We start from the raw sequence: 19,150 nt of genomic DNA on the forward strand, positions 1-19,150 counted from the left end.
TGAGGCCCCTTTGTCAGACTTCAAGCTCTACTTACAGTACGCTTGATGACATAGTCAGGGACTACACAATAACTTTCGGAGGTAGAAGTACATGTTCTGTTCTGTATCCAGTCAGGGCCTTTGTTCATCCTGATGGAGCTAACACTGTAGTGATGATTCATGGGAACTCTCTCTTGCCTCAAAATTTACCTGTAAATGGTGTATTTATTAGATGGCAATGACCCCCCCCCCCCGGGCTCTCCATCATCCTCCCTCATTTCTTCTCCAATGTCCCATGTATTTGATTTTGTCTGGGTTTGGATGTATTCAATTCTGTCTTGGGAAGCACTTCACACACAAAAATAGTCTGTGATTGTCACAGATTTGTTATAAGCTACTGGAAATCCTTGCATCTGATTGGCTGGGAACAGATTTAGTCAATGAAAATCAGGGACAAAACTTTTCGTGAAACACCTCCTCGAACACCCCAGTCTCTACTATCATGCAGCTCTGCGAAATATTCAGTAGGCTACTGCAGTCAGTAGAGCAAGGCACAAATCTGGAAGACCATATCTGCAGAAAACTTCTTACATAATGTACAAGTTGTACTTACCGTACAATGTACCTTCTGTTCAGAAACTCTTGCAGGACTGGTCCGTAATATTCAATAAAGTTTCATTGTAATCTCGCCTGGATGTATCTTTTTTAATAGTGAATGCTACTCAGTGGATCATCAAAATTACTATACACATTTGTATTGTTGGAGAGTGGATGTTTTTCATCATTTTTTGAGACAGTATTTGACAGCAGAGAACTGAAGGAGTGTATGTTTATGTGTTCTTCTGGATATAAAATCTTTCTGGGATTGTCCATTGCATTTGTCCATAGGTTTTCTTTTCAGTGATCCAGATTCTTTTTGTCACAGTTGAGCAAGTTTTATTAATGAATTTAATTTTCATTAATAAAATATAACTAAAATTGACTGTCTTCATTTTCAAATCATAAAGAATGAATTTCCTGTCATTCCGACTACAAACTCATCAACAATCATCTCTAATCTGTTCTAAGTTCCACTCCTAAAAGAGTGAACATTTTCATTAACTTTATTTGCAAAATTATTCAAAAAGTGAAAATTACTACTCATTTTGTTTAATGAGAAATATATGAATATAATTTGTAGTCAGATATTTTAACCAGGAAGTCTTATTTCCAGAATGTACCAAGCTCAGATGTGTTTGTGCTTAAGTGTATTTCCTACTGTAAACATTTCAATGGCATTTGATATAAGGTATTCCACTTAAAACGGACTTGAGAATCGGATATGACATGTCATATTGATGACAGTTTATAGAAGGTTTTCTCAAACATTCTTGATACATTAATTCAAGTATGGTATTATGATATCAAAGATGATGGGTGTTTAAGGAATACTTGAATAAAAGCTCTTGAATATTTTCTTTTACTATAAGAAAAGGACAGGACGTACCTATCATCCTCTTGCTCCTTGGTATGTATTTTATACATGCAATAGCATTGATTAGTGTATACATGGTCAATTATAACAAAATTAGCCCCTCAACCAATTGCTGTTGCTGTACGTTACATGGCATATACATGTATGTACATGTAAATCAGACAATTGAAGGGGCACTGGCGTAAATCCAAGCGTTGAACCTTTTGTTCAGGGGAAATGAGCTATTCTTTCATTTCGCCCCACTTCGAATAGTACATGTATGACATATCCTGATGACATCACAGATTTACGCCAATGGAAGGGGAATTCTCTGAGACCTTGTTCAGGGAAAAGTCTGATTGGTTGACTTGCCCAGAAAATGTACTTTTTCCAATCATATGTGGGCCCAGTACTTGTGAAATTTGCGCCATTCTGATCGATCTTCTCGCGATCAGATTTCAAAAGAATCTTTTTACCAAAGGGGGAAACAAAAACAAGCATCATATCCTGTTTTCTCTTAATTAATTTTCCCTTTTGAAATTGTTACAACTCAATACTTATTAGGGGCAATTATATTCATACATACACTCAAGGACTATTCACTATTGTTGATATTGTCAACATTCTCATATCTTTAAAAGGAAACATTTGAAGGTCATGGGCTAAAAACAGATGAAATTACAGTATATAATATATATCTATCAAGTGTTTGTATTTCGCCTACATGTTAAAGTATCGAGTTCCAGTACATATAAGCCTAAAAAACTGTATGTAATGATCACTTGTTGATTGCAGCGTGCTGGCAGGGACACTGTTATATTTCACATGAAATTATTTTGTAATCTTGGAACATATAAGTTTGTGATCTTGGAACATATAAGTTTGTGATCTTGGAACATATAAGTTTGTGATCTTGGAACATATAAGTTTGTGATCTTGGAACATATAAGTTTGTGATCTTGGAACATATAAGTTTGTGATCTTGGAACATATAAGTTTCTGATCTTGGAACATATATAAGTTTGTGATCTTGGAACATATAAGTTTGTGATCTTGGAACATATATAAGTTTCTGATCTTGGAACATATAAGTTTGTGATCTTGGAACATATAAGTCTCTTAATCTTGGAACATATAAGTTTGTGATCTTGGAAGTTGGAACATATAAGTTTGTGATCTTGGAACATATATATAAGTTTGTGATCTTGGAACATATAAGTTTGTGATCTTGGAACATATAAATTTGTGATCTTGGAAAATACATGTACATGTAAATCTTGGAACATATAAGTTTTTTTTATCTGGAATGTTTTTTTATCTTGGAATATATATAAGTTTGTGATCTTGGAACATTAAAGTTTGTGATTTCGGAACATATAAGTTTGTGGTCTTGGAACAAATGCAATGCCTATCTCTGGCTGCTTCAGACGCATTGCACATGTAGGTACATGTATACAGTGTACCCGGTATGATTAGATTTGATTAGATTGAGGAGATTTCTTCAACGTAAGCGGAAAATGTGATCGATCGCGGAATGAGGTCATGTTTACAATTGCTCATTCACAACAAGTATTGGCGATTCCTAGTTCTACTTTTACCTTGCGTTCAAAGAAGTTTTTTCTTGATTTTCTTATAAACAAAGGCCTTTCTTTATTCCTATGTACATGTATCTTGGCTGCCCGCTGCCAAACAGGCTTCAATCAATAGGAGTGTGATTTGATTTTCATGATTTTCTTCTCTATTTTTTTGCAATTCAAATTTTGGAGCTTGAAAAATATTATTTCCCATGTTGGCCATGAAATATAGAATGTGAATCCTTTTTTTTGGTTCTCTGTATCGCTGAAATAAACCCTACTGTAGTGTAGTGTCCAGTGTATTTTGACCCACCATGGTATGGTCGATATGGTGACACGACATATCCTCCTGCGACAATTGCTCCGGTCTTTATATCTCAGAAGGCATAGGGTTAGACTATAAAAGATTGTAGTAGAGCTTGTGGTTCAGAATGATGTAAAGATTAGGATTAGGGTTTATTTAGTTTTGGGGGTTATGTTTTATGTTTCGCTTAATGTGCAGATTTTCCATTAGAGCAGTTGTCGCCAGGGCGAATGTCAAGGAACCGGTCGGTACATTTACCCACAGTATGTCCATGATTTACCCGACTACCTGTGCCATATGATGTACAGTGTATCTATTTTCTCAAGTACTTGACAAGGTAAATCAAGGATTCCTAAATTGGAACATCCAAATCAGATAGAGAGGGGGAGTATTCCATGAAGAGTTTTGACATTGATTTCACTGACTAAATCTGCTCTCAGCGGATCAGATGCAGGGATTTCAGTAGCTTATAACATCTGTTAAGTGCAAATCACTGACAGCCCTCTTCATGAAACTGTCCCCAGGTTGAAGTGGAGAAAGTCACCTAGCAGTTATAGAGCGAGGGGAGCATTTCATGGAGAGTTTATCCAGTGAATAATCTGCTCTAAGCCAGTTAGATGCAAGGATTTCAGTAGCTTATAACATCTATAGGTGCAAGTCACTCTTCATGAAAGGCTCCCTGTGTTGAAGTGGAGAAAGTCACTTAATCTGTTATGAGTCACAAGAATACTTGTCATGGAGGTAGTCAAGAGAAGCGATCCTCCCGCCTTTTCTCTGAAAGTTGCCAAAGATACAATCAAATGAAGATGTTGATATGCCCTTGCTGCCACTCAATTCTGATGCTTGTCAGAACTTTGAGATGCAATCACTGGTGTGTTCACACTCCAACCATTTTGGGCTATGCTGTAGAATAGGCGTTTTTTAAAAGGATTTCACGTTTTGTACTCCTTTTCATACCAATAGGCCCTTCCTTTATATGCACTGCCAAATTAGCTTCAACTTTCACCTGATTTGTAGTGTAAATAATCCCTTGTAAAGATACGCATGACTTTATAAATGACTGAAATATCTAGTGCCAAAATGTGAACCCAAATGTTCATGACATTTTAAATAGTATTACAAATTTGTTTAATTTGTAAAGAAAAAAAAAACAAATATCATATGCCCTGGAAAAAATGTATAACAATGAAAATGTTGTTCATCACCTGCATATATTCCAACTATAGCTTTTTAATAGAAGGCAATTGAGAGACATATTCTAGCTTTGCTATATTCCACTTGTTTGCAAAAAGTTTGTTTGATCATTTATTTCACATTCACATAAAAATAGGTCATTACAATATGGATACAATTATATACAAATGGATACAAATAAAAAAAATTCATCTAAAGAAATAACAGTGTCATTACAAATCCTTTCACATACAAAATTTAGCAGTTGGAAATGAAAAAAAGGAAAACTCAAATAAGGCCAAGTGGCCCTTATACGCAATACAATGAAGTATTAAGTTACAGGTACTGGAAAACATAAAACATTGAAAAAAATAAAGAAAATATAACAAGCTATGAAAGTATACAAACAAGTTTCAGAAAGCAGCCGGGATCTGATGGTCAATCCAACATGAAATGGAAATTTACTCAAAATTAACCCTAAATTCATTCTTTTTAATTTAATTCCTTTATGAGTGGACCTTTTCACCATTTAATATTCAGAGCTTGCACTCTCATGCTCTTGGCCTATATAGGTATTGTTCACTGTGAATGCAACAGATTAATGGCTATTTTTAAATGGAAAATGTCCTTGTCAAAAATTGGCAGCCATGATGGTATTGTCATGTAGGTTTTACTGTCTGTTGATGAACCCATGAATAAATGAAATCTACTTTTGATCTCTCCTCTTGATAAAAATATTGAGTTATTAATAGGATGTTCGCACAAGGCCATAACTCTTGCTGCCTGATAGGTAAAACAAGAATTAAAAAACAACTTGTTTCAATGTACATGTATGGCCAGGGGGCCGTTTCATAAAGCTGCTCGTAAGTTAAGAGCGACTTTAAGAACGACTGGTGAACCTTTCTTACGCGCTAAACCATCGCCAATGGTGTATACCATTTACCAAAAGAAAGGATCACCAGTCGTTCGTAAAGTCGCTCTTATCCTACGAACAGCTTTATGAAACACCCACCTGGCTTCATATGAAATAAGGCTTTAAAACTGCAAAGAGTAAAAAAAATATATAGATACATGTATTTTAAACAGGACGGTGTTCAACAGTTTAACCTGTAATTTAAAAGCAAGGAATGATAGAAATTGAACATTGTTAGACATTTTTGTTTGTTAAAGGTCAAGTCCATCCCAAAAAATTTTGATTTGAATAAATAGAGAAAAATCAAACAAGCATTATGCTGAAAAATTTCATCAAAAACGGATGTAAAATTAGAAAGTTATGACATTTCACTTATTTTCACAAAACAGTGATATGCACAACTATGTGACATGCAAGTGAGACAGTCGATGATGTCCCTCACCTACTATTTCTTTTGTTTTTTATTGTTTTAATTATACAATATTTCATTTTTTACAGATTTGACAATAAGGACCAACTTGATTGAACCATTTAGTTTTAACCAATGCTAATTGCACATGTTCGGGGAGGAATTAATCATTGTTTCACACGACAACAGGGAGAAAATTGGAATATATCATATTTCACATAATAAAATACAAAAGAAATAGTGAGTGATGTCACCAGTCTCCTCATTTGCATACCGACAAGGATGTGAATATAACTGTTTTATGAAATTAAGCGAAACTTTAAAATGTCATAACTTTCTTATTTTACATCTGATTTTGATGAAATTTTCAGTGTTATGCTGGTTGGATTTTTCTCTTTTTATTCGAATCAACTTTTTTTTGGGGTGGACTTGTCCTTTAAAATTATTAAGATATGTGTTGTTCATGTAGCCAAATCAAAAGAATAACCATAAAGTAGGCCTACATGTATCTTGCATACAATACATGTATATATGCATGTATAGCATAGTGTGTTTAATTACCTAACGATATTGGCCTATATTTTCAAGCCTGTATTTTTATTGAGAAATTACTCAAAGTCTTCGAGGTGACACAATCTAATTACCTTGTAATTGAATTAACTCTAGTCTTTACATGGTTCATTCCTCAACCTTGAGAGATCTGTAAAACACACGACAGAACAAACAGGACAGAGTTCTGCTGCATTTCAGGCAACATCACTTTTCATGGAAATTATTATTCTTTCTCTGGTTGTTGTTGTCGTATTATGACTGTTCTTGATTTAGCTGTCATATTTAATAGGCCTACCTCTTTTTTTCTTCAATTTTTCTAATTAGTCTTTTGTCCTTTTCTTTCTTTTCTTCTTGAACATGTTCTTGAACAGTCTAATTTCTCTTTTCTTTTGTTCTCCCAGTTTTTTTAATTTTTCTCCTTCTGCCATTATTTGTTTTCCTCTTGTTCAAGATGAAAGCAGTTAATACAGCCAATAGTCAATCTCATTTGCCTTCCTGATTTTAGAAAATATTTGTAGGTATTAAAGGATGATCACCATCATCCTAGTAAAATAGGTTTGTAACAAATTTACTACCATTAAATAGGGGCCATGGACTTTTATTATGCTCATTTTAGTTTTATTGAATTCCTTGATGAGGTTTTTAAATTGCTTGTACATGTATACCAGCAAGTAATCAAGAAGAAAGTGCATGTTTACACCAGTGAGTGATATAATGAGAAGATTTGAGCTGATATGAGGATTGCCAGTTTGTCACACTGCTAAACTGACTCCAAAACAATCATTTCTCTTCCATTCATACTAGTGTCCTCATCTGTGCAAGTAAATTCCTTTGACCTTCCATTGTGACCTGGGTGCCGTTTCATAAAGCTGTTCGTAAGTTAAGAGCGACTTTAAGAACGACTGGTGATCCTTTCTTACGTGCAAAACCATTGCTAATGAATATACCATTTGCCATAAGAAAGGATCACCAGTCGTTCTTAAAGTCGCTCTTAACTTACGAACAGCTTTATGAAACACCCACCAGGGCCCTGTATTCACGTGCAAGTTTCAGTCATAATTTTCAAACAACTTTCAACTCCCTGGTATAAGTTTAAGCTTATTGGAATTTGAAACATTTCATGCATGAAGCAAAAATTATTTTAAGTTTGATTTTGAACTCTTGTGTTATCGGGCCCACATCTGTGGGAGGACAATATCTACTGTACCCTATGCAGCTAATAAAGCAAGGCAAACAGGTCTTTAAAATGATTTGTGATATATTAAAGTTTAATGACAACTCTTATTGGTCTAAAGTGAGTAAAATTTAAAATTTGAACTGAACATATACGTAGGTCCTTCATACAAATTCACAATATCTCGTGTAGCACTGGGATTAATATTGAGGAAGTCCTCTAACTTTCATGAATGATGAAAGTTCATAAAAATTACTATTGATTGTAGATTCTTGTGATGCTAGGCCGTGATATTTTCAAATAAAAGGACAATATACTTGTACTTTGCAAGGAAGTAATAACTCTCAAATTAAATGCATTCTGAACATACATGTACATGTATTATGATGTAGGATTTGTTCCTTGAATGCAATTTGCTGGTACCTCCTTTCTTGGCAATGTTTGTTTTGATCCCACTGTTTTGACAAGATGTTTTTCTTCATCCATGCAAAAGTTATATGTGAGTCAAGGTACAAGGTTGAACAGATACCTGGACTGTACTGTACATATATTTGAAGTGGTTGCATTGTGATCTGTACCTTCACTTCTTCAGAGTCAAATTTCTACGTTCACATCTTCGTAGCCGTTGTGGTGTGATGCAATTTTTACGCTCCATATTTGGATTTATAATTGAGCCTTTATTTTGGCTTTGTTCTATGATGTGGTTGATAGATATTGTTATGGATCTCCTTTGTTGCCTTGCTAAATTTATTCAGGTATGTATGTAGATATTTTTAGAGAATATTTTTCAAGTTAAGTACTGTAATTTGCTTCACCTATTGGTATCGGAGATGTGGTGAATGCACACTACAAAAATATTAAAGTTAACTCCACCCTCTTATGGAAGCGTTATGGTGTTGAGGAAGGACATGACTTTGTAGCATGTTTCTTTCAGCAAGAAATTTATCCATTGTGCTGCACTCAACCCAGGTAAAGTGAATGGGTACCCGCCAGGATTTATTTCTTGAATGCACTGACCGCTGGAATTCAGCTTGAGATATTAAAAAGCGGTGGGGGGGGGGGGGGGTAATAGATATAGTGTGCTTCGGAATAGATTATTTTTAAAAGATCTATACAAATGCCTATTACAATTATTATCTGTATCATAAAAAATAGAGATGTGTTCATACAACACCTGTTTATAAATAACAAAATTGTGTTATAAATACACTGATGGGTGTATTGTTTAAATGTCTTTCTAGTGTATTATTAAGCCCAATGTCAGACTGGTGTTTCAACACTTCTCCAGATGGTAGTTTCCAATATACATGTAGATAATGGGCTGGTGTTAAGAAATAAGTGTAACACATCTAGTTCTTTTGTAGTGTCTATTTTTTGAGTTTTAGTGTTCAAGATGTGCCTACAGGGAATTGATTTACACTGAATTTGTTAGCATTTTTATGGGGCGGGGGGGAGATTTCAACTCTACAGTCCTAATCATTCCTATTCACTGTAGCTGTTATACACAAAATACAATTTAGTTGAAGCAGGAATTAGAAATGCAACATTGGCACTCTCGATGCAATACAGTCAAGGGACCTTTTCACGAAAGAAACCTCTTCCGTTCTGATAATAAACTGCCCAAATCCTTGCGTTTGATTGGCTCAGAGCAAATTTCTTGGTGAAAATCACAGAAAAGAAGCTTTATGAAACAATCCCTAGGAGAGAGAGAGAACAGGGGAGTATGTCACAATCAGTGATTTAAAATGACAACTGTTATAAGCTACTGAAAACCTAGAATCTGATTTGCTCAGAGCAAATATGCCAGTGAATATCACCGACAAGAAGCTTCATGAAAGACTCCCCAGGATTTTAGCAATCGGATGAAAACAAACCGCATTATTGTCTCTTTTGGGAGCAATATTAATATTAAATTCATCGGATTGAAATATATACTCCAACTGCTGGCTGGAGTATCATCCATCACTCTACTTCTAAATTGATTCATGATATCAGGCAAAATATCTCAGTGTATGGGGATACTCACTCTCACCATAAATCAAACGATTGAATTCCCTATGCATCCTATGAAAAAAAGTACAGCCTTCTACCTGCATTAAGGCTGCTGATCTATTACTAATTGAATTCCCTATGCATCCTATGAATAGAAATGCAACCTTTCATGCCACGTTGTTCGTCGCTGCCTACACACCTGTAGTAAAGCTGCAAATCTGTTGAATTAATTCCCTTTTCGTCCTATGAATAAAAAGTGCAGCCTTCTACGCTACATTGTCCGTAGCTGCTTACGCACCTGTAATAATGCTGCAAATCTATTATTCAACTTAAATTCCCTATAGATGCATCTTAAAGAAAACAGTTTCCACTGTCTACACTTTACACACAGATAAATGTACCTGCATCCCTACAGGTAATAAGGCCACAAATCTACTATTAAAATTGAATTCCTGATGCATCCTATAGAAAAAAGTGCATCCCATACGTGACGTTGTCTATACAGATGCCTGCACGGCTGTAATAATGCTGCGAATCTATTATTTACATGAAGGACACGTTTAATAATTCGTGACGTTACACCACCATCTAACCATCTATCAGCCCAGACCGCAGATGCGTGGCTAAAGGTTGGAGATGGATGGGCAAGGTTTTAAGGAAATTCATTCTGACCTTAAATGTGATATCTCTGCACCTGAGCAACAGACATAAAAAGTTTCAATGTATATTCATTTAATTTTCTCAGTCTGGAAGGCCGAATTGCCATTGAATTCAATATTGATGCATTTTATGCAATAATGCACAAGGAATTTCAAACTACAATGTCAATTTCAATTCAGATTTCTTTTTTCATTTATCTTCTACTAGTGATACAAACATACGAAATACAGATTTGAAATTAATTTGCATAGATTACGAGACAAAAAATGCAATTAGAATGAAACATGTATAGGAAGTGAAGGGAAAACATTCAGTAACATTTGATACTAAAATCATTACAATTCATAAAAAGTTAAGAGCGACTTTAAGAATGACTGGTGATCCTTTCTTATGCGTTAAATAATCACCAGTGATCATTTAATGATGAATATCATTTACCACAAGAAAGGATCACTAGTCGTTCTTAAAGTCACTCTTAACTTGCAAACAGCTTTATGAAACGGCCCTCAGTAACTGATGATTCAATGTGGTTTTTTATTCTCTTTTCAGACTCTGAAGTTAAATACAGAAGCCAGACAGGATGATGGAGACGTTCATAAACACAAACAACAACATTCAGTAAGTATTCGGAACATCATTTTTTTGTGCTTTTTATCTACCGGGTATGACAATTTGTAAGATTTAATTATTACGAGTATATTTAAAGGCTAACATTTTATGATCATTTTTAATAAATCCAATTATTATTCATGCATGTATGAAATGCTATCTGTTGTTACGAACACCAAAAGCTAGTCTGTAGGCACAGACCCTAATTGATTTTTTTTAAATTAACAAGTGGGTCTTCATTATAAGACTAGCACAAACACAACTTGCTGTTTCTGTACACAAGTCATTGACAGGGACTTTAGGCTGCGTATTCAGACCACTTTCCTCGACAAAAAAAAAAACCGACAAAGACATCCTTACTGCCACACTGCAAAAACACCGGTGTTGATTTACCACCAGCCCGGAATATGTATATATGTCCACACCAGAGAAATATTGAAACAACACCATTTTGGAATCAAATCCATGCTGTTTTAATTATATTTGGTGTTGTATAAACACCTATCTGGTGTTAGACCGAAACCAAACTGGTGTAGTTTAACACTTCTCTGGTGTGGACATATATAGATTCCGGGCTGGTGTTAAATCAACACCGGTGTTTTTGCAGTGCATAAAAGTTTACGGTACATGATTATAATCAAGGGCTGTGCCCAGGGATCCTTTGGCCAGGATTCACAACAGGTGGTTTTTAAAACCATCGGTTGAACCCATAGTTCATGCAGATTTCCTGTATAAATTACGCTTATTTACTGTGTATATTAAAAAATGTCCAATGCTGATGCATGCTTCTGTCACAGTACACCAAATTGACGCCTGTTGCCATGGTTAAGTATGCTATTTTATTCATGAGTCCACTGTTTTGAATTATTGAGTTCACTCTTCAAATAGTAGACTCATGAATAAAATAGCATATTTAACCATGGCAACAGGCACCAATTTGCACATCAGCATTGGACATTTTTTACGCGGTAAATTATATAGGAAATCTGCATAAATCATGGATTCTATAAATGGTTTAAAAAACCATCTTTGTGAATTCGGGCCTTTGTGTCCGAGATGATGTTGCCTGCCACCATGGTTCCAGAGGGACGAAACTAGTCGGTTATTCAGCCTGTCTTAAACATTAAAAATGTCATGCTTCTACATGCTGTATTTATTTGCACCTGAGCTTATTTTTTCTTAGATATTAATTAATACTTTGCTATGATTGGCATTGAGTGCCTTGGTGACAGCGTTGGTGATTTATGAATGAACAAAATAATGGTAATGATATCATTACTGTCATAATTGATCTTGAATATAAGAGAATGATGATAATGTTGATGATTATGATGCATGATGATGCTGATGATAATGCTGATGATGATGATGGTGATGATGATGATGATGATGATGATGATGTTGATGATGATGATGATGATGATGATGATGATGATGATGATGATGATGATGGTAATGGCAGGGATGAAGTTATGTCGGCAGTGACACTCCTCTCTAAAGGACTCCAATTATTGCCAAACCTAATAAAATACATTACCATTACAGCAACGTCATCGCCATCGACATCGTGAGGACAATCGCCACGCCCGCCACCACCATCACCACCATCATCAGCAAGGTCAACGGGGTCATCTCCATGACAACGAGAGGATGGACGGTGATGGACAAGCTGAAATGGTCGGACAACCCGTAAGACAACGCAGGGCTTCCGACCAAGTAGAAAGGTAAGAACTAGGTTGTGTTTCACAAAGACTTACAATCAATTACAGATTTCAAACAAATGTCTTCCTGTGATACGTGTACCTGCAAGAAAATGCAGGGCTTGTTCTGACAAGATGAAGTAAAGAGGTGAAATATGGGGAGATGTCGTATGAAAATGGCGATCTGTTTAAATTCAAAGCAGTGGTTCTGATAAAGAGATTTCTGTATAAAAGACAATGCTGGGCTTCTATTTAGAGAGAGGTAGTGTTTCACAAACATCTACAATCAAATACCATCATCAAACAACTATTGTGATTGGTTGATACCTGTCAAACATGCATCTTTTCAGACCAAGTAGATAGGTGAGGTCTAGGGTGTGGTTGATTAAGTTTGATTAAGTTGATTAAATCACAAATTCTGAATTCTGATCCAGTGATACTTGTAAAGCAGTGAATGGCTGTAAGACCAAGGGAGGGCTTTCAAGAAAGGACTTGACAGACGCTTTATCAGACATGCCCGTTTTATTTCAATATTACCATAGCAACTGTGCTTCTCAGTCTATCAAAATCAAGAAAAGATGTCAGATCTGGCAACATGTTGGAGAAAAAGGCTGATGAAATGCTCCCCAGGTAGAAAATAAAGATCTAGGGCTAGTTTCACAGAGAATTCATAATCAATGAATGTTATTAGCTTCTTCTCAACTCTTCAGGTTGAAATGTCAACATAGATGAGAGTCGATATTTCAAATTGGGTGAACATATTCTCAATGTTATCATCCTCCCTCCCTTCCCGGCTAGATCCAGATTCAACGAACTTGCCACTGCCCACAGCATGGGCTACCACCATCAAGGGGTCATGCATGGGTCACCGAGAGGTCAAAGGTCACAACGCTACGTTCAGGAGATGCCTGGGATGCCCCAGCAGCAACAGCCACAGTACCCCTTGCCACAGGTGTGTGATATGATCAGGGTTCCCATTTCATATAGGCTTCTTATAACAACAAATTTACTATCAGCCAATCAGATTGAAGGATTTCAGTAGCTTTTAACTGTTATTGTAAATTTGTCACTATAACAAGCTAATATGAAATGGATCCCTGACTTTAACTTAATTTTGTTTGTTTTCTTTTCAGAATTACATGTATGGCAATGATGACAACCTCATGTTGTCAAAGTGAAAATTCCAAATTGTTTTAGGACTCCGTTGAGGCTACTTATACTTTGAAATACAGCTAATTAATAATGCTTGGTATGACATTAATGAAATGAAGCATCATTTTTTAAAATGTTTTTATCATCGATTGGCGTTGAGAACTGTTTTCTTACATGTACTTTTCAGTGTTAGCAATCTCCATTGTGATTGTTTTTTAGCTTAGATTTTATGATTTCACAAAGTTCAGTTTATGTACTGTACCAGAGCTAGATCTCTATGATATGGCGACAATCAACCTTGGTTTTGCGGACTTTCTAATGAAATCGGTGTTTACTGCAGCTGCTTTCATTAATCTTTAATCTCATCAATTAAAACTGAATTCAGTCATTTGCAGATATCCTGTGTTGCTATCCCTTTGATTTTGTTAGGTACCTTACGCACATCAAGTTCAAGGTAGAATGAGATCTGACAGCGAACCGATGGACATTTCCAAAGTTCGCGGGGACATGCAGGGACAACCGGCCAATTTCGGTCGCTACCCGACCCATGGCCGAGAGCGATATGAACTTGGGTCCGTTGGTAGGTCAACAGGTCATGCCATTCAAGAGGTCATGCAACGAGAAGGTTCTGGAGGAAACTTGTCTCAGGGTTCTGATCATTCACAGGAACGCCATCGCCCGGACAGTCGGGCGTCGCAGTCGTCGCATCAATCCACGGAAGGGTATGGACCTCAGCGGAGACGGTCAATGGAGATGCAGTGCGGGGGACAGCATGCCCATGAGCGGTCAGATAGTCAGGTTTCCAATGTGAGCCAGGGCGAGGAGAGACATAGGACAGCGCCCTCACCCCGTAGCAAAAAGAAGAAACAGATGCCGAAGATGGGTGTGACGGCGGCCATGCAAAGAACTTTCGGTGGGCCTCAGAGTCCAAATGCGAACCTCCCCCATTCACAATCAGGAGAGCGGTTGCAGCATTTTTTTGGACAGCAGCCGCGCAACCAGCTTCCTCCCCAGATCCAGACCCAACCTCCTAACATGCAGGGTTTCGTAGGACACGGCTACCAAAGAAGCGACCAGGAGAGTCCTCGATTAGCCAGTCCGATGGATTCCTCTTTCTCGCCGCCAGGTTCCAATTTCAATCGAACAGCCACTCCCGATTCCTCCTCGAGTTTAGACTCGTCCTCCCAATACCCTAGCACCAAAGAGCGCCATCTAGTGCCGGGCTACGGTGCAGGATTCCCCGACCAGAGAGGGGAGCATATTGTACATAAACATTCAGATAGCCAACTTTCACAAAACTCCCAGACCTCCATATCGTCCCATCATTCGGACTCGTCCAACCGCCCGGTAACGTCCGATTCGCAACGTTCCCAGTCATCGGAGGACCTCAATGGACCCACCTATGTCCACGTTGGTCCCCCTTCCCAAGAGGACCAAATCCTATCCCATAGACACTCGCCAGCCATGCAAGCGCCGAACAATAACCTCCCGCCACAGCTTTCGACGGACACCGACGAAATCATGCCGGCGGACCCTATCTACGCAAACCTGGAATTCATCGCGCAGCGCGAGAAGGAGGACGAGCAACGGATGGTCTTGCGGGAGATGGACCGGTTAAGTGGAACCCAGGATATCGAGATCAAGTTCCATCGTAATGTGCACCCGGGATCTCAAATGGGACGGATTAACGGGGAACATGAGAACAGGAGTTATAGTCTTGAAGCTTTGGACCAGCATGAACAACTCGCCAAGGCTGGTATCAGACTCAATAAGAGTTTCGACTCTGAAGGTATGTAGCTTTTTTTTTTCAATTCAGTGGGCTCATTCGTCAGGTAATCCTAGTATTAATAATAATGATAATAATAATAGCTGGATTCATGTAGCCCTTTTTGCCAGAGGATACAAAGCGCTGCTATTATTACGCTGGCTTTAGCTCGAGCTACCAGTTTTTTCAATGTACACACTTCATATACTAGTAGCTGGTGCTTTTATTATTCAGTGTCACAAGTAATATTGAAATCATGGTAATGGAAATATTCCCTACAGGATTGTTCATGTTTATGAAATGTACAGCTTGAGTATTCATCTATTCATTAAACATTATTTTTTGCCTCTTCTAAATCGAAAAGCTTTGTTTGGTCCCAAGAGATTTGACTTATGGCATTGTTGTAATTTTCTAAAATTAATTTCAAAATCAAGGACCTGGTATTTGATTAAATAAACATTTGTCGTTGATGTGCATTCAATTGCAATTCAATAACTTTCTACAACTCAATGTTACACTTTACTTTTTAACTTACGCTTAATTTATAAGTGAACATGTAATAGTTTCTTGCATCTCCTCATCAGGCAGATTCACCAATAATTTTCTTGAGCTTAGTCTTGTTTCGAAAGTTCTGTTTTGGTTGGAACTATGAATTAATATGCAGCAGTAGTAGTTGTAAGTCCAAGGTTTTAAATACGGATTTGTCCTCATGAATGGGGGTGGCCAGATCCACCTCACACCAATCACTCTTACCCCCTCCCTCCACTTTGTCCGATTCATCGCATCCCCAATCTTCAACCCAACCCCTTTACCTATAATACACTACTGTTAAGGTCAAATATATTTCTTCAGCTCAGTACTTTTGTTCTTTTTGACTAACACCAACTATCCTGTGCAGAGAGTTCATCCCGAGATGCCTCGGGCACCCACGAGAGCAGCCCAATGAACACACCGGGGTCTCCACCCTCCCCTACGTCCCACGAAACCCACTCGATGGACAGCCCCCTCACCGAGACGGTCCACGCCTCCCTCCAACGGGGGCACCATCGCGGGAGCACGACATCGTCGACCAGCGGCGCCAACATCATCCAGAACAGCGCCTTCGAACGCAGCATCTCCGTTCAGGACCAACGGCCCATCTCCATGGTAATATGCGAAGCCACGCCCCCAGTGGTTTCCGATGAGTGGAAGGTGGGTGGGTGTGGTCATAGCCTCTTTACCAAGCTCAAACAAGCCACACCCTTTTTGTTCTCTCCCGCTCTTTAAAAAAAAAACATGCACCCATTTTTTCTTGCTCCCCATTTGCGAGTGCTGCTACTTATCAACCTGCTCCCATTTTTAGCAGTTGAAACATCTCAAAAACTCTCCCAGAAGAATCAACATTCAAACCAATGCAGCTCTATTCCAGTTATTGCTCCATCACCTAGCAGTGTGCCGTGTCACTTCACAAATTTTTGATATTATTTCATTCTCTGTCCCCAAAATGATTTCAAAGCTTGATATGTAGCCTTTTTGAGATACCTTCCAGCTAAGGAAATAGACATGAATCAAATGATTGATGAATAGTAATGATAATTTTGAGGAAATTCTGTCCCCTTTATTCATAGAGAACATTTCGCTGATAATGTTATGAAAAAAAAAAAAAACTATATTAATGCATGAAAGAATATGAAATCAAAAGAAATCACTGAAAATATGAAGCCAATGAAAGCAGTGATTATAAATGTCTCCTCATTTTCTTATAAAAAGACCAAAATTATAAATGATCAATGTATAAAATTTGAGATTTATGAATGAATGAAAACTAACTCACAAAATAATTTAATCTGCACCAAATAGCACCAGAATGAAGACCAGCATAGCTAACCTTATGAAGAACAAAAATGAAAGCCTGAAATTTTGTCAATAATCATCAAATTGGCAATGTTGACATCCACCTGTCTTCCACTTCTCTGTGTGTTTTTCTCAGTATTTTTTTGTCTCTTCAAGTCTACCATAAAAGTAATGTATCATTAATCGTGTAGTCAGATGTATGTAGTGAATTATTTGCAACTGTCTTCTCCTTCGTTGTTGATGTACATGTATGTATATGTCTTATTTCGTGAATTATGTTCAGTTTATATGTCGTCTAGATTAATTATATTAGCAATTTATTGCAAAATGGATTGTGGTGTCGCATCAAAGACAGAAACTCGGTAGATAACAAAGGTTCACCTAACATTAACATTCACTCCATCCCACTAATGTAATGATAACTTGCATGTGTGCTCGTTAGACCCACGGAGGCATTAGTAAACTCTATTACATGCAGCAGCCATGATGGGATTGGATAGTACAATCTATTTCATGCATTGTGGGTTTATATCACATTCCGCATTCATGGAATTTGATTGAACACCATTATGTCAAAGAATTCTTTCTTCATGTAATTTCTAAAAAGCTTTCATTTCAACACCCCTCCCCTTTCACACACGGTGTGAATCTAAGTTTTGACCGTTGTAAACTCTTTTTCCGATACGACCTTGCATTAAAAAAAGGACAAATTTCAGGGAAAATGTTAGAATGTTAGCTCATTTGCTTTAGAATATCTTGATGTTCATGTGCGTTGTCACCATATCATGAATTCATAGTTTGATAGCAATGATTAGATCATGCATGCATGTCTGCATAACACTATAATAGGACTATATCCTTCTCATGAAGCCATTGGTGGGTAGCACTTATTATATAACATCCATCCATGTCTGTATAATGTTATAGTATCTCATGGACCCATTGTTTGGTAGTGCTCAGTTATTATATCCCCTTTTGTAGCTCTGTATAACACTTTAGTATTATCTAAACCCATTGGTTGATGGCAGTTATTATATTCATTCTTCCATGTATGTAAAACACTAAAGTATTTAATGAACCATAGGTTGATATTGCATCCGTTCATTTCTGTATATCACTATGGTATCCAATGAATCCATTATGTTGATAGTAGTTATTATGTCTGTAACTGTGTATAACACTATATTATCATATTAACCCATTGGTTGATAGCAGTTGTTATATCATCCATCCATGTATGTGTAACACTAGTATCTAATGAACCCATAGGTCGATAGCAGTTATTATAGCATCCATCCATGTCTATTTTAATCAGCGCAGAACTCAGGCTTGACCTTTCATCCATCACAAGGACGGTTGATCAAGCTTGAAATACTAACAGCTCAATCTATATGTCTTGTAACATATGCTCGTCATTTGGCGATATTTTGAACTTCAAGTCCTCTTCTTGTTCTTCTTTCTTCTCCCCCTGTCTTAATGTTTGTCCATTATTTCTTCTTCTTCTAGTTCTTCTTTTCCCCTTCTCTTTCTATTCCTTTTCCTCCACACCCTCTTCCTCATCCCCCCTCTTTTTTTATTTTATTTGTTTAGCTTCTTTGTTCATTTCATCTGGTTCACCTTTATTTAATTGTCCCCCTTTGTTTATTTCTTATTTGTTTTACCTTTTTTTTTTACCTATCTCTTCTCATTCACTCTTTTTCTTCCTCTTTTTCTTGTTCCTCTTCTTTTCCCCCACCTCTCCACTCTCTCCCTTCTCCTTTCCTGTCCCCTCTCCTCCTCCCCTCCCCTCCTCCTTCTCCCCTCCTTCTCCTACCCTCCTCCTCCCCTCCCCCTCCTCCTCCTCCCCTCCCCCTCCTCCTCCTTCTCCCCTCCTTCTCCTCCCCTCCTCCTCCCTTCCCCCTCCTCCTC

The 19,150-nt window shown here is 37.4% G+C and overlaps 1 protein-coding gene across 1 annotated transcript in view; it reads left to right on the forward strand.

The window, feature by feature from the left end:
* The window catches only part of LOC129263233 (uncharacterized), a 51,880-nt gene that overhangs the window by 12,450 nt on the left and 20,280 nt on the right, over positions 1-19,150 (forward strand). The window contains exons 2-6 of the mRNA XM_054901153.2: positions 10,733-10,801; positions 12,338-12,516; positions 13,291-13,444; positions 14,074-15,433; positions 16,308-16,600. Coding sequence (XP_054757128.2) covers positions 10,733-10,801; positions 12,338-12,516; positions 13,291-13,444; positions 14,074-15,433; positions 16,308-16,600 — 2,055 coding nt within the window. The remainder of the gene's footprint in view (positions 1-10,732; positions 10,802-12,337; positions 12,517-13,290; positions 13,445-14,073; positions 15,434-16,307; positions 16,601-19,150) is intronic.

This window comes from Lytechinus pictus, chromosome 6, assembly GCF_037042905.1.
Source record: "Lytechinus pictus isolate F3 Inbred chromosome 6, Lp3.0, whole genome shotgun sequence".
NCBI lineage: Eukaryota > Metazoa > Echinodermata > Echinoidea > Temnopleuroida > Toxopneustidae > Lytechinus > Lytechinus pictus.